The sequence below is a fragment of the Silurus aristotelis genome (genome assembly GCF_946808225.1).
Source record: "Silurus aristotelis genome assembly, chromosome: 3".
Lineage (NCBI taxonomy): Eukaryota > Metazoa > Chordata > Actinopteri > Siluriformes > Siluridae > Silurus > Silurus aristotelis.
Window position 1 is genome coordinate 2,794,288 of NC_139576.1, and position 16,210 is coordinate 2,810,497.

Sequence of the window (16,210 nt, forward strand, 5' to 3'; positions counted from 1 at the left end):
GACATTTGACTCCTCAGCACTGCAGACATCACATCCACTCTCCTCATGGACACCATCAGGACTGTCAGGAGGAGGTAAGTGTTTATTTACTTACGTATTATAGGAACATCATAGCCTTTTTGTTTACTTCCTTTACATGTTTTCTCTGTTTAGGAGCTATTGGTCTGAAAGATTATTTCTGAGATTTATGGAGCGTAATTACAAGACACATCTATTTATTTTGTATAGCAAAGTTCCTATAAGGCAAACACACACTAACTTAATTTCTTAAAAACTCAAATGAATTTCTGAATGATCTGATTTATCTGATTTACCTGTCGACTTTAGACTGGAACATAACACCAGTTCAACTCCATATCTCTAAAAGTCATTTTCACACTAATTTACACTCAATTGTTTTTTTTATTGTTAATTTTTTCCATCCACTATTACAGTCATTCCACGATTACGTAAAACAGAATGGAAAATCTCTCAAGCACTTCCACCACACCTTCATCCACATGATCATTTTCCAAACGAGAAGGTGCACAAGACCAAGTTGCTGCACCTGCAAGTATTTGTTGAGGCTGAACACTGAAATCTCTTGCAAATTCTTTCCAAATTCTTCCCTTCTTCATTTGCAAGAAGGCTGATGATGAATCCGAGCTTCTACACATTAAAGCTACAAACTCTTCATCTCAGTCACTCATAAATCTATTACGTTTAACTGGATGATGATTTCTTATTGTTTTGTGTGTGTTCACAGATAAATATAAAGATGCAGTGATGTCTTTACCACCAACAAACAAAAAGAGAAGTATAAAGTAAGTGATCCCAGAGGTGTGGACAAAAAAAAGACAAGTTACAAAACAAAAGACTGTATAGCAGAGTATATCCCGGAGTTGTAAAATGATTTCAGGGTATCATTTCAAAAACACTAAGAAATTGTCTGGATTTTTATTTGTACCCTTCCATTTTCTTAATTTTTAATGATAAATAGGAATGTGGGGCATCTTACTCGTAAAAGACCTTTAGAACAGTCCTTTGGCTTATCCGGTGGTAGCTGGGTTTAAACCCTAAATGTACCATGCATTTGGTGGGGGATGGAACATTTTTTAAATATTCACCTCTCCTATGCCTCAACCAAAGACCCTATTAAAAGGACCAAGGGGAATATGGATCATGTAAGCCAAGGTTTGATCCACTGAGTGTCCAGCCACACCAACAAGACCTTTGTGATAATGAACACCAGGATAATTTTACTGGCAAAATCACACTATTGCTTTGAATAGAGTGTGTTATTGGTGCAATTGTTTTTAAGTGTCCTATGCAGAGGTCAAATCTCTTCTGATCCTCTACTTTATTTTGGGGGTTTTAACTCAATCGGTTTTTGCTGCAGTTTCACCATTGCTTGTGACAGTTAATTGCTGAAAGGTAATGTTCAAAACAATTTCTGATTTTTTTTTTTTTACGTTATCAGTTTGTCGGTGCAGATGGTAAGCAGATTGATGATTGAGTATTTTTTTTTAGAGCTTATAATGGCTGAATATTCAGTTTCTCATTACATAGTCAACTTTCTCAGCCTACCTTCCACTAGAGGAGTGTGCTTCAGGACAGGGGCATCCTGGTGCTCTAATAAGACCAGACATAGTGGTGAAACCTCTGGAAGTGCTAGTAGAAGCACAACAGATGACGCCAGGGTAATGATACTAGACACGGATAGCATTCAGAGCTCTAGAATCTAAGCAAAGCTTCTGCCAGCCATCTGTCAAAAGTTTGGAAACAAACTTTTGTCGTTTTTGATACACACATGCATGTTCCTTTTGTTTCTATGCAACAAACTTGGTCATGTAAATGTATGAAGATTAACTCTGAGCAAATCATTTATCAATGTATACATTTTAAACTTTAAAATGTTATCTTCATTAAATAGTCCTCCATTAGCATGGATAACAACACTTTAGGCATCTGAACAGGCAAACATTCATCTGAAATACTTTGCCATGCCTCATGTAAAACTTGCCAGAGGTGTTCTTCGCTAGTCTGAGATTAGTTTTTTTTTTCAATGCTAGATAGATAGATGAGCAAGGCCCTTAACCTTCTGTGCTCCGGGTGTGCTGTATCATGGCCGATCCTGCACTCTGACCCCCAGCTTCTGAGCAAACTGGTATATGCGAAGAACAAATTTGACTGTGCTGTAATGTATATGTGACAAATAAAGGCTACTCTTCTGAATGGTGGCCATTATAGTTCAATATACCTTTCATCCAGAATAAGTATTCGAGGTTGTAAGGTAGTCTGGTATCTTCTCTCTTACTCTCTGTATTACAAAATATTTCTGTCAAAAGTGTCAAATCTGGGCTCATCAGTCCACAGAAGTTTCTTCCAGTGATTTGCTGTTCTTGCATTTTTGCCTTTTACCTAGTCTCTTGTATATAAACAAAAGGACATGCATGTGTCTTAAAAACATTAACTAAGTGTTTCCAAACTTTTCCAAGCCCTGTAAGTCTTAGGTAAATCAATAGTTTCATTATCATGAGATTATATTTGTATATATTTGTATGCTTCAGATATTTCTGTACATAGTGCCTGATCATAAATTCATGTTAAAAGACAAGCGGTAAAAAGTTCCACTAAAAGCCATAATTTAACAATTTATTTGAAAGCATTTTATAGAGGACACATATAAAATCAAATTCAGGAAGATAAATAGGAAACACAAATAGAAAATAAAGTTCATTCAACACATACACAATTACATTTAAAGAGTAGGCATAGAATCATAAGACCAAATGCAGTGGCAGCCCAGGGGAGTGCCATTCACATAAGTGAGCAGTTGGATTTTACCTACACCACTTGAAAAATGTGAGGTTGCACTAGAAAATAAAATGGCTCATCAGAAGAATGAGAGGAACACATTGCTGGTGCACTTCGTGGTTAGCAGAAGCGGAACTGCATTTCTCCAAAGGTTTCAATGATGCTTGTGGCACAAAAACTATAAAGGAACAAACCACAAGGCTTTGTACTGTGGCTGAAGTTCAAGCTGATCAAACACAAAATGGGTGGCATAAAGGAGAAGAAGTTAAAACATTTTGGAGAGGGTGCCATGTGGTAGTCTTTAAGAGAAATGTCCAGCCTAGATTTGACAATAATTCCATTAGCAGCTGGAGTAATATGTTCTTTGGATTACTTCATAATTCATAAGGACTTTTTTTTTTTTTTTTTACTTTAGTATTACTTTACTGATGAGGGTTTTTTAAAAGCTATGTTTACAGGTTTAAAACAAAGATTACTATCTACATCTTGATGTTTTCATTGACATACTATTTTTAAAGCAAAACTAATTCTAATGTGTTCCTATAAAGAAATGCGTTTGGAGCCACAGCGCCACCATTTACCGACTACTTGAAGGAAATCCTCAGACGCTATCCTGATGGAGGACAGATTCTGAAGGTGAGAATTCACTTAATGCGTAACTGTCACACAGCAATATATATCAGATTATGTCACTTGATTGACCTCTATACCCCTATACATGTATGTCTGAACAGTATCTTACAAAAGTGAGTACACCTCTCACAACCATTTTAGTATCTTCTCAAGGGACAATATTATAGAAATGAAACTTGGATATATTTTAGAGTAGTCAATGTGCAGCTTGTACAGCAGTAAAGAATTTTATATAAGTTTAAATTTTATAGTATTGTCCCTTGAGAAGTGTGTACTCACTTTTTTGAGATACTGTATTATTACATCACAATCCTTTATAAATAATTTTGCATGCTTTTTAATATTTCATTACAAAATTTTTTTCCTTTTTTTAAATACATTTTTCTAAAATGCAAAACCAATATTTATTTCATTTGCCTTTATTGCAGCTTCATAACTTTATTTGTTTGGAGAATTTTCATTTAAGTCATAATCCTTTAGAATTATAATTCCTCTTTAATTCTTTTTATTTCTTCATACCCCAACCTCCTTGTAATCATTGTTAATAAGTTCATACTCCTTTCAATTGCTTTATATTGCTGTAATAATGTCAACATCATTTGTACTTGCTTTATACTTCATTTGTTCTTCTTTATAACCATTTATAGCCCACAACATAATATATGCATTCAACAAATTTATTTCCATAAGCTTTATACTCACAATTGTTCACAAGTGTTTTTACATTTGTCTTTGTCTTCTTCTAAACAGACATGCCTATTTATGTTAATAAAATTATTCTGTGTTATTTAACAGGAGTTGATACAGAACGCAGATGATGCCGGAGCATCAAAAACTGTGTTCGTCCATGATGAGAGAAGATATGGCACAGACAGTGTATGGACCAAAGCACTGGGAAAGTATCAAGGTACTTATATCAGTATTAATGAAACAAATCTTTAAAGTCATGGCAATTAGCTACTGTAAATAAAAATCCTTTAATCCTTACAGCAAATTATGTAATAAAACGTAATAAGGTGAAAACAGGTACAAAAAGTAGTGGCGAAATTAAAAAAAAAAGTAAGCAGCAAAAAATCAAATCATGTTATACAAAGCTTGGGAATCCTAAAAACAGATTACAAAGAGCATTACTTTGCAATGAGCTTATGAATAGCAGACATGTTTTAAGTGTTAGTTCAATCAGTAGCTTGAGACTCAGAGCAGGAGAGTGTACACCAACCAGGCATAGCATTATGATCACCTATCAGGCATAACATGATGATCACCTGTTTAATATTGTGTGGGTCCCCCCTATGCTGCCAAAATAGTCGTGACCCATCGAGCATTATCAGCATTAACCTTTTCAGCAGTTTGTGCTACAGGAGCTTGTCGGTTGGATCGGACCACACAGACCAGCCTTAGCTCCCCATCACTGAGCCTTGGCCACCCATTATCCTGTCGCTGGTTCAGCACTGTTCCTTCCTTGGATCACTTATGATAGATACTGTTCACTGCAGACCAGGAACAGCACACGAGAGCTGCAGTTTTGGAGATGCCCTGACCCAGTTATCTAGCCATCACAATTTGGCCATTGTCACACTCGCTCAAATCCTTACACTTGCCCATTTTTCCTGCTTTTAGCACATGAACTTTGAGGACAAAATGTTCACTCGCTGCCTAAATTATCCCACCCACTAACAGGTGCCATGATGAAGAGATGATCAGTGTTATTCACTTCACCGCTTATATTGTTATAAGATCATAATGTTATGCCTTGTCGGTGTATGCATGGTCTGGGAGTTGCAGTATGTAGAGACCATATTTAGAGGTCCTGGGGTTTCTAGAATCTGAAATTGATCCCAGCTGACATAGATCTGACACAAGCCACCACCTGCACATCAGTGATGTGTGAGTCCCTATACCTGTTTACTGCAATAGAACCACTTATTTACACTTCCTTATCCAGGGTGAATTACATTTATTTCATTTATACAACTGAGCAGCTGAAGGTTAAGAAGTCCAACAACTTTTTCATTCAGAAATCCAACATCTTAACCGCTACTATCCACTGCTGGTAAATTTGTGGGATACGTACGTACGTACGATACAATACGTATCACCTTGAGACCCAGGATAGTCATTGACGAAGTATATTGACTAAAATGTTGTTGCAGAATAGGAAGAGAAAGGAGCTTTCCTGCCAGAAGTATACAGTGCACATTGGTTTGAGCACATGCAGAACATAAGAAGATTATCGACTGAGTGTTGGAAAAGATGCTTTGCCTGGAATACCTCTTTCTAAACAGGCCGCAGGTGGATTGAGTGGCTGGGTGACCTGTGCCCATAGCCCGTTGTGTCCAAGTACAAAGTCAGTTGTTGTGTTGTGCTTGGACATGCAGTTTGCCTCTAGACATGTGCTAGGAACTTGCTCTTTTGGTACTTGTCACAGCAACTGGTTTAGCTCCCAAAAAAGTAGGTATATAGTAAAATGAGAGAGGGGCCATCTGCTATGTGGTCCACATGGTGTATGCGGGAATGTATATCAGCCTTTAGATTCTTGGATCTACGTGAGCAGTTAATCCAGGAGAGTGTAAATCTGAATGTGGCAAAGAAGTGGGACAAGCATGCTTGATATGGTTTTAATCTTTCTGCAGAACGTAAGTACTCCAGGTTCTTGAGATCAATGAAAATGATGAAAGGGTGCTTAGCCTTTTCTTAAGTGTTGCCACTCCTCCAGTTTGCTTGAGAATCAGGCCATGGGATTGTCTTTGGGCACTAGCAGATATTTGTGAATATCCCCACCTTTACCTTTCACGCAGTATTCAAAGTCTCACACTGAAACAAGCTTTGGTGGATGGTGGTATAATCACAGCCAGAATACACCTACTTGGAAACTCACACATATGCGGTACATTCCAGTTTGAGTGGGGCATCCTGTGGTGCGTCAGGGATCCAAAGCATGGCCCCCAACTCTATTGCGAGGAATTGGTCCAGGAAATGCCTAGGTTCCTCACAGCACCTGCAGCCAGCCTAGGCTTCCCGCACCTGTGCTGTCAGAATCACCCACCTGTGGAGAAGACAGTGGGAGATTAGAAGGGGGATAGGGAGGGCAAGAAGCCTGTTGACATGTGATTGATTTATTTGAGATTGTCACCCATTTTTGAGGTATGGGGATGGAAGGAGAGTAGGAAGAGACAGTGGAGTGTTCAACAGCCCCTGATACGCTGATAGATGGTCTCCGAGTAGTTTGACCTCCTTACCCAATTACTCGAGCTGTGTCAACAACGCTTTGGCGTTGTCCACCCTCCGAATCACATGTCTAATCAGTCCATTGGAAAGCTATAGAACGCACATGAAGTGAAACCGGTGCTATCTTCTGTTTGTTCATCAAGCGATCTATGTTTGTATGTGTCTTAAGTAAGTGGTAAATGTCAGAAAAAATATAAAAATGACACAATGAAAATAAAAGTAACTAAGAAATGAACATTCCCTTCATGTGCTGCTCGTCTGAAAGCAGAGCGTGCTAGGTCGGTCCCGAAGAAATCTGCTGTGCAGATTGTGTTTTTGCGAGCGCTCCGATCCCAGAGATCACTCTTTGGTCCAGCATTCTGTCACAAGGATCGGAAGCATGCCTTCGGCGGTTTCTTCCCCTTGCTATTAGCGCTTAGCTCCACCTCTCTTCCTCTGAGGAAGCCCTCAGAGACAACCCCTCACCCAGTCCCCTTCAAGGAGCTATTAAAGGTAGTGACCCATGCCAAAGCATGTTTGAATTAGATAACAAAAATTTATTAAATAAATAAATAAATAAATAAATAAATAAATTATTAAATGAATGAATGAATGAATGGCCGGCCCGTCAACAGCAGTCTCACCCGTCTTGATGGGTGCTTTCTTTTTTTAAAAGCCCCAGCACTACTCACCAAGTCCCTTCAAACTACCTAAGTGCTTTTGGGCAAGACTTATGCCTCAGCAGGTCCACCCGCAGGCTGTTTGTACTTCATGGCTGTGCTGCTGGCCTATCAGGCAGACTTAGCTCTCCGGTCATCTAAAGAGACTGCTAGGGCCATTTGCTGGTCCATAGCCACTCTTGTGTCTACTAAAAGGCATCTGGTATCTCCCACCTCACTCTCGTGGGGCTGCTTGGCGGACGCAACCCCAACCACAACCCTGCGCCTATTGCATCATGATGGGCAAAAGCTGAAGACTTGTGTGCTGACAAGTCTGAGGACTGTCACCTTCAATAGAAGAGCTTCGGCCAAAACATCCTGATACAGGACCATCTGGGGACTCCCCCAGGAAGGGGCAGTGCACACCTCAGTATACGGTGCCCTCCCCTTGATGGGTCCTGCGAGTTTCGTCCACCCTGGTTCAACAGTGTGTGCCCCACTCTGGTAAAGCCCGAGCAGGCTCTGGTCATGGAACATGGGAAGTTCCTGAGGTTTACTTTTATGGCCGAAGCTTACCAATAGAGGGTCCTTCCAACTTTGCGAAGTGCAGGGTGGTCCGCATTCTTGAATGTATCGATGACTGACTGGTTAAAACTGACTCAATCTGGTGGAGCTGGCAGTCCGGCATTGAGATGTTGTTTGTGCGCACATGAGGGAGCTGGGGTTAAGGCTAAAACCCATATAAGGCGTAGTATGGGATTCAACTCCTATGCGGCAGCATCCAATGTGATTTCACTTGGCCTCCTGCATATGAGACCCCTCCAGTGGTGTTTTACAGCCCGAGGGCTCTCTCAATCCACTCCATACTCTGAAGTGGTGGATCAAATTTGCAAGAGATTTTACAAAGCTCAGGATGATTTGCTTGTGATTGAGAGACATTGCCCTGTCCCATCTGGTTTTCCAATAACCCTTTAGGGCTGGATGCCTGGGTATGCCGAGTACGCCTTTCCACCTGTCGCGCTGCTTCCGGAAGTTCTGGAGAGAGTTCTCCAGGATAGAGTCTGTCTAATTTCGGTGGCCCCACGGTGACCAGGCACCAGGCAGGCCATGGTTTGCGGACCTGGTAGCCCTTCTCAAACACCGTCCCTGGGAGATTCCTCTCAGGAGGAATCTTCTCTCTCAGGCACGGTTGGTTCAGTGCTGGAATTCCTTCAGGAACAGTTTGTCAAATGTTTCTTCCACCCCTAAAGGCTATGTGTCTGCCATTGTGGCGTACCATGGCCCCCTTGTGGGCAGTTGCTAGGTAGAACCCGTTGGTGACGCATTTTCTCTGCGGTTCTCTTTCAGTGTCTTTGTGGAACTTGGCACTCTTGGGCCAGTGCCTTCCTTTACCCTAGAACAGGGTATGTTCCCAAGGTACCCTTGGTCATCCTATGACCTGTTATGCACCAGGCATTCTTCCTCATTCTTTCCATGCCCCTAACCAGGAAAAGCTGAATCAACTGTGTCCGGTGTGAGCACTGGCATTCGTCGCCATGCCACACAGCATCCCTTAAGCGCTTTCTTACCTATTCTAAAGCTTGCCTTTTATAGCCTCTTCGTCATGACGTCACCATTGGACTGATCACACATGCGATTCAGAGCGTGGACAATGCACTTCCAAAGCGTTGTTGACACAGCGTCTTTTTCCCTCAGGGAACCAAGGATACATACGTAACCTAGAGACGTTTAACATGTGCATTCTAGAATTCTTTTCAGCTCACTAGGATTGTTGCCCATCTGTCAGCTCAACTAAGATTGACTATTCTTGTTTGACCTTGCATATTACATTTACATTTATGATATTTAGCTAGATATTTATCTAGAGCGACTTACAAATAAGACGTTTTATGATTAAGGGCCTTGCTCAAGGACCAAATAGTGGCAGCTTGGTGGTGCTGGGATTTGAACTTTTGATCTTCCAATCCAGAGTCCAATGTCTTAACCACTTGTTCACAGGAAGTTCACAGATTTGGTCCTGTTTCTCATTGCATGTCACAAAGGCTCATTCTGAAGAGACACTGGGAACAAACTAATTCTTATTGTTTAACAGATCAAAATAACAAAAAATTTTATTTTTAACATCGTTTAGACCTCAACTTCAATAGGAACAATTTAACTTTGACCAGTTCTAATTTAATTTACACTTAATTTTTCTTTTGGTAGGACCGGCTCTCTATGCATTCAATGATGCAGACTTTACTGAGGACGACTGGGTAGGGATTCAGAGAGCAGGGCGAAGCATCAAGCATGATGATCCAACCAAAGTGGGGCGATTCGGGATCGGCTTTAATTCTGTTTACCATGTTACAGGTGAAGATGTTTTTAAATAAACTACCAATATTCAAAGAAGTGTATAATCCAACTACTGGAATTCAAATCCGGAAATAATTATTATACTAAATAATCCTAAATAATATGTATACTAAATCATTTTTATATTAATCAAAATTTTCTAGAATGCTTTAAGTAAATAACATCATACAGCATTCTAGGTATCTTAGCAAGCAATCGAATTAACCATGAAGGATTTTAACTGTAGAAGCATAGTTTCCGTAGTTAACTAGAAAGATATAGGTATAATTTTTTACATAAAATTCCATACATTTTATGACTCATGTAAATAAAAAATTGTCATTAATTGCTATTAATTGGATGAACCACATACTACCTAAATTCTTGAGAAACACAATTAGGATTATGTGGAAAATAGATTTAAAAATTATATTTTTCTTAATAAATGAGTTTGTGATACTCAGCGATTCTTATTTCTTACAGACTTGCCGTGTGTATTTAGCTCCAAACACCTTGCTATTTTTGACCCACAAAAGCTGATGTTTGATGATGAACTTGAGGGCTACCACTGGTCCCTGGATGATGAAGAGGACAGAAAACACATTTTGAAATTTAAAGATCAATTCAAACCTTTTCAGGATATTGTTAATCTAGTCTGTAATGGTTCTTGTACTTGGGACAAAATTATCAACGAGCACTATTTTAAAGGAACACTCTTTCGGTTTCCTTTGCGTGATGAGGCCTCAGAGATTTCTGACAATTTATATGACTCCAAGAAGGCTACCCAACTATTTGACAGCTTCATTCCAGATGCAGACATTAGCGGTTTATTTCTGAGATCAGTCTCATCCATTTCTTTGTTGCATATTGATTCAAATGGCAGTGTTACCATTAGGATGAAGGTTTCTACATCATCATCATCCAGCCCTCTTCAGCAGACTGATGATTTCATAGAAAACTATGTGCAAGGCAAGACTAGCTTTAAGACAGTGTCCTGCAGTTCACCAGGTCAGGATGAAACAACCACCAGATGGCTTGTGACAGCCTGTCGGCTAGCGGAAGGACACATCCCTGAGATTGACAAACTGGCTGACAAACTGAGTTTTTACCCTCAGGTTGATGTAGCATTTAATTGTGATGAAGACAGGGCAGGTAGCAGTGGAAGACTAAGTTGCTTTTTGCCCCTTCCAAACAATGAAACAAACAGGACAGGACTCCCCATTCATATTAATGCATGCTTTGGCCTTACAGACAACCGAAGGTACATCAAGTGGCAAGAAGAGGATCAGAAGAATGATGAATCAGCAGAGTGGAATGAGTTGCTAATGAAGGAGGTTTTTCCTCATGTATACCTCAAAATACTCCAAGATAGTGTGAAACTATCAAAAAAGTCAGTACTTCCTGTAAGTGCCGTGTACAAACTCTGGCCTAATCTGAAAGAGACACAACACAGCCCTCGATGGCATAAAGTTGCAGTAGACCTTTTTCAACGATTGTTTAAAGAACAAGAAATCTTTTCCTTAGCGAAAAATGAGAACAAATGGGTGGCTGCTTCAGAGGCTGTTTTCCCAGCAGATACTGACACTGATATAATGTCTGCAGTTTTCCACTTATTGATTGAAGAAGGAGAGAACCTTGTGACTGTGCCTGAACATGTTCTACTCAGCATAAAGGAAACCTTTCCAAACCCTGACAGTCTGGAATGGGTGACACCAAGTTTTGTTAGATCTGTGCTCCACAGAAATAACATTAAATCAGTTGCTAAGGATGAGAAACTGTCCATCTTGGAGTATGTGCTCAGTGATGGAAGGTATGAAGAATTAAATGGTCTGCAGCTTTTGCCACTTAGTGATGGAAGTTTCAGGTCCTTTACAAACCAAGAGGAGGACACTGTTTTGATTGACAATGAGAAGTTCTCACGGTAAGCTCTCTTATATGGCTCTTGTTTATTTTATACTCATTTGTTGTGAATTGTCAACATAATATATACTAATATATACAATATATATATATATATATATATATATATATATATATATATATATATATATATATATATATATATATATATATATACACACTCTTCTATGTCTAGGGTGTTGCTACCTTTTTGCAAAGACAGATTTCTGCCTGAAGGTCTGAACAGCTCCACGGTCCATCATCTGAGGCACATAGCAATGACAAGTATGGAAATTATTGTGTTTTTTGCTGATTGTATGAAATGGTTTATGGACATTCTGATCATAGTAGCATACTAACCATTAAACCACTAACAAATACTGTAGCCATATTACAAAAAATATATAAAATAGCATTTTTTTGTAGTTTAAGCTGTAAATAAATTCAAATACATCATGACTGACAATTCTATATCTGCTCTGCTTAATTCTAGATTCAAAACTGTATCAACTCATTAATTTGGATGCAAACAATGTTGCTGTATTTTGCAAGAAACATTTACCAAAAGAGTGGAAAGAGACAAAAGGTCATGTGAAGTGGATTTCTATGAAAGATGATTATCCACCAAAAACATGGCTGAAGGAATTCTGGAAGTTTCTGAACGATCATTGGGCAGAGCTTAGAGATTTTATTGGCATGCCTTTGATACCTCTGGAACCATTTCAACAAACAACCAGTAGTGTAATGTTAGCAAGACTGGAAGAGAAATCCACTTTGATTTTCCAAAGCAGCAGAGAGTACACCTTATCAGATCAAATTCAGAAAGTGGTTACGGCGATTGGAGGTACTGTCATTAAGAAAGATGAGTGTCTAAAGCATCATGACATCGAAAGTTACGTTCTGACTCCATCTCCAAGGAACGTCCTGCAAGTTCTTTTAAATATAGACAGAGACAAGGTCATCAGAGGAATTGCTTCTACTTCAATTCATGAAAAGGAGGAGTTTAAAACCTATATCTCCTCTTTGAATCTTCTTTCTGATGTAGAGCAAAATCTGTTGTCAGCTCTGCCCATTTTTAGACTGATGTCTGAAAAGTATGTTGCCATTGAGTCAAAACAAGCAGTTATTTTAAAGTCCAACCCAGCCATTCCAAAGGATTTACCGGTGCCTGACACCATAATCCAGTGTGCAAATGAAGCTGACCGCAGACTTTTTTCTCTCCTTAAAGTTAAGCTTCTGGATCCTGCTCAGTTAGCTATTTACTTGGTAGACTGCATTGATGTCAATCTTTTTGCAAAAGAGAATGAACAACAAATAATGACTTGGATTCTAAATCATGGGCAAATCCTTTTCTCCCAAAATGAAGAATTGCTCAGGAAATGCAAGAATCTCAGTTTCATTTTGACAGAGCAAGGTGAACGTAAAAGGCCGTCAAGTGTTTTTGATCCCACAAAGAAAACTTTCCTTGATCTTTTTGAGGAAGACTTTTTCCCACCACAAGTTTATAGATCAGCAAAAATGCTAGAAAGCTTGAAACAACTTGGCCTACAAACAAAAGAAGAAGAATTGTCCCCAGCAAACATTCTTTATGTTGCCTCACAAATTCAAAAACTCCACATCCACTCACGAAACAGGGCTTTCAAAAAGGCTGATGTTCTTATAAGAATACTGAATGGAAATTACTTGCTCTCAAAATTCTCTGAGGAGGAGAGACAAGAGCTTCTTCAGTTGCAGTGGATTCCTTGTGAAAATCCAAATTTGGTCAAAAGTAAAAACAGTCAGAAGCGGTGTCTCTACAAACCAACTGAAATAAGGGCTTCAAAGTATTCTGCAATTGTTGGACATGTCATGCCACTTGCTTCAGACCTAAATGAGAGCATATGCCACAAACTTGACCTTTATAGTTTTCCCCCAGCTGAAAAGGTCATGGAAAATTTGTGTTCTAAAATCTTGGGCTCAAACAATGCCCAGTCCAGACTCAGATTATGAGTTCAAAAACAATTTGCACAGCACATATAAATTCATGCAAGAAAACATTGAACAGTTCAGAAAGGAGATGAACAATAAGAGCATTTCTTGGCTCTGGACCCAGAATGAGTTTGTGTCACCCAGGGAAGTTGTGCTCACTTATCCAGCTGAACTTGATCTAAGTCTTCACATCAAGAAAGTGCCTGAAGAATTTTTACAATATGTTGAGCTCCTTAGAGAATTTGGTGTGAAGGAAACACTTGCTGATGAAGAAATTGAAGCTATATTTAGTGACATTAAAGAAAACATTGATGACAGGATTCCACCTTATGGTGAGCCCTCTGAACTTAAAATGTCAATAGCCATCCTTGACTGGATGCGAAAAAATGAAAAGAATTTAAAGGACACTACACCAGTACCAGTCATGGCACAAAACCAAAACTTCACCTTACAACCTTTAAAAACGACTGTTTTTTGTGATATCAGTGATGATGGGTTAAATGACCTAAAACAAGATGAAGAGGAGTTCTATGTTATCCATGAGGAGGTGCTACCTGTGACTGCAAAATGGCTGAAAATTCCCTTTCTAAGTACCCGTATTCTAAAACCACAAATTATAGTAGCTGAGGAAGAGTATGAGGGAATCGAGCAGTGTGGGCAAACAGAGCCAATCACTCTGAGAATCAAAAACATACTGAAAGAGTATGATGATGAAAATGACATTTTTAAAGAACTCCTACAAAATGCTGAAGATGCTGGTGCGATTACCTGTGGATTTATGCTGGATTTCAGAGTACACCCAACTGAAGGGCTGATTGATGAAGGCATGGCTCTGTGCAATGGTCCTTGTCTTTGGGCATTCAACAATGAGCTGTTCTCAGAGGAAGATTGGAAAAACATTGTTAGGGTTGGCTCTGCATCAAAAGAACACAAACTTGAGAAAATCGGGAAGTTTGGACTAGGTTTTAATGCTGTTTACCACTTGACAGATATTCCATCTATTTTGAGTGGAAAAACTCTTCTAATTCTTGATCCAAATGTAACCCACTTGGAAAAACACATAAAAAGTAAATCAGTTCCTGGAATTAAACTTGACCTGTTCCAAGATAGGCTGTTTAGGAGGTTTCCTGGACAGTTCAAATCTTATCAGGGGATTTTTGATTGTGATCTATCAAACAGCAACCAGAAATTTTACAGTGGTACTCTGATTAAACTACCATTTCGCACAGCAGAGGAGGCCTGCAATTCAGAAATTAGCTCCAAGGTATATGACAAAGAGCATATAAATGCATTTCAGCAACACTTGACAGATGGTTCTCTTACTCCTCTGTTATTTCTTAAGCACATGAAGTCATTGTCTCTTCAAATCATTAAACACGAACCAATCGAAACCGTCCTTAAAATCTCCAAAGAGATCGTATGCTCAATTAAAATTTCAAATGAAAGGCATCTACAAGACATCAGAGAAGCTCTGACAAACCTTGACACAAACTGCCATGATGTTGTAGACTGTTTTGCTGCAAACATTGTGGAAATAGATTGGGAGTGTGCCACGACACCTAGCAAACAGCACTGGCTTGTCTATTCCTGTTTTGGGACAAAGGACTCACTAAGAATGTTTCAGAGAGAACTGGATCAATGCACATTTTCCTTACCAATTGGAGGAGTTGCAGTACCTCTACAAAAAGAATCAGATAATATGTGGTCCCCTGATGAAAAGTTTTTAAATGGCCAAGCGTTTTGTTTTCTTCCTCTTCCAATAGATACAGGCCTCCCAGTTCATATCAATGGATCATTTGCAGTCACATCAAACAGGAAGGCTTTGTGGGAAACTGGTACAAAACTGGAGTGGAACAAATCACTGCTTAAAGATGCAGTTGCAACAGCCTACATCACCACACTGCTCGAGTTGAAGAAAATATACCAAAATGGGTACCTTCAGAACTATGATTACTACACATTCTGGCCTGACACAGAAAAAGTAAACAAAGCATTTCAACCTTTGGTTAGTGCTTTTTACTCAGCCATTGTACAAAGCACAAATGGCAGAATCTTGGAGCTCTTGAGTAATGGAAAAACCTGGTGCTCCTTTGTCAATGCAAGATTTCTTGATCCAAGTATTCAAGAAAATGAGACAGTGGGAAAACTTGCAATGGAGGTGTTCCTAAAATATCCAGAACCGAACTACTGTTCCATCCCTTTGCCGGCCTGGGCAAGGAATAATTTCATTCGATGTGGCTTTGGTGAAATGGTAAAGGAGAGAACATTTAGCTGGTTTGAATTTTACCAAGTAGTTTTCAAGAACTTGAACAAAATGGAGGCACACTGCAGAAATGTTCTTATATTGAATGCCATAGACTTGAATGATCATGCAGTTGACAAATTGCTGAAAAGTACTGCATGCATTCCAACACAGAAAACAGGGACTCTTCAGTTCACCAACAAACTGGTGAATCCTCATGGGAAAGTTGCATGCTTATATGAGCCAGAGGAGGGCCGCTTCCTTGATGGAACCAAAAATAACTATTTCACTCCAGAAAGGATTCAGCGACTGACAGACTTGGGAATGTTAAATGATGTGCTCCCACTAGAGGAAGTTATAGAGAGAGCTAATAAAATCTCCCAAGTTTGGGCTAAAAACAAAAGTAAAGCCTACACACATCTTCAGTGTCTTTTTCACTCCATGAAGAAGTTTGCACATCTGGATTCTTTGC

At 39.3% G+C, this 16,210-nt stretch overlaps 2 protein-coding genes across 3 annotated transcripts in view; both read left to right on the forward strand.

The window, feature by feature from the left end:
* The window catches only part of LOC310723321 (uncharacterized protein), a 487,719-nt gene that overhangs the window by 400,175 nt on the left and 71,334 nt on the right, over positions 1–16,210 (forward strand). The gene's annotated exons all lie outside the window — the stretch shown is intronic.
* LOC310723277 (sacsin-like) lies at positions 10–14,430 on the forward strand. The gene is made up of 8 exons (XM_083536065.1): positions 10–74; positions 746–803; positions 3,345–3,432; positions 4,225–4,336; positions 9,501–9,647; positions 10,113–11,550; positions 11,725–11,813; positions 12,022–14,430. Exons 2-8 carry the CDS (start codon positions 766–768, stop codon positions 13,515–13,517), a joined length of 3,408 nt encoding a protein of 1,135 aa, XP_083392191.1. The 5' UTR covers positions 10–74; positions 746–765; the 3' UTR covers positions 13,518–14,430.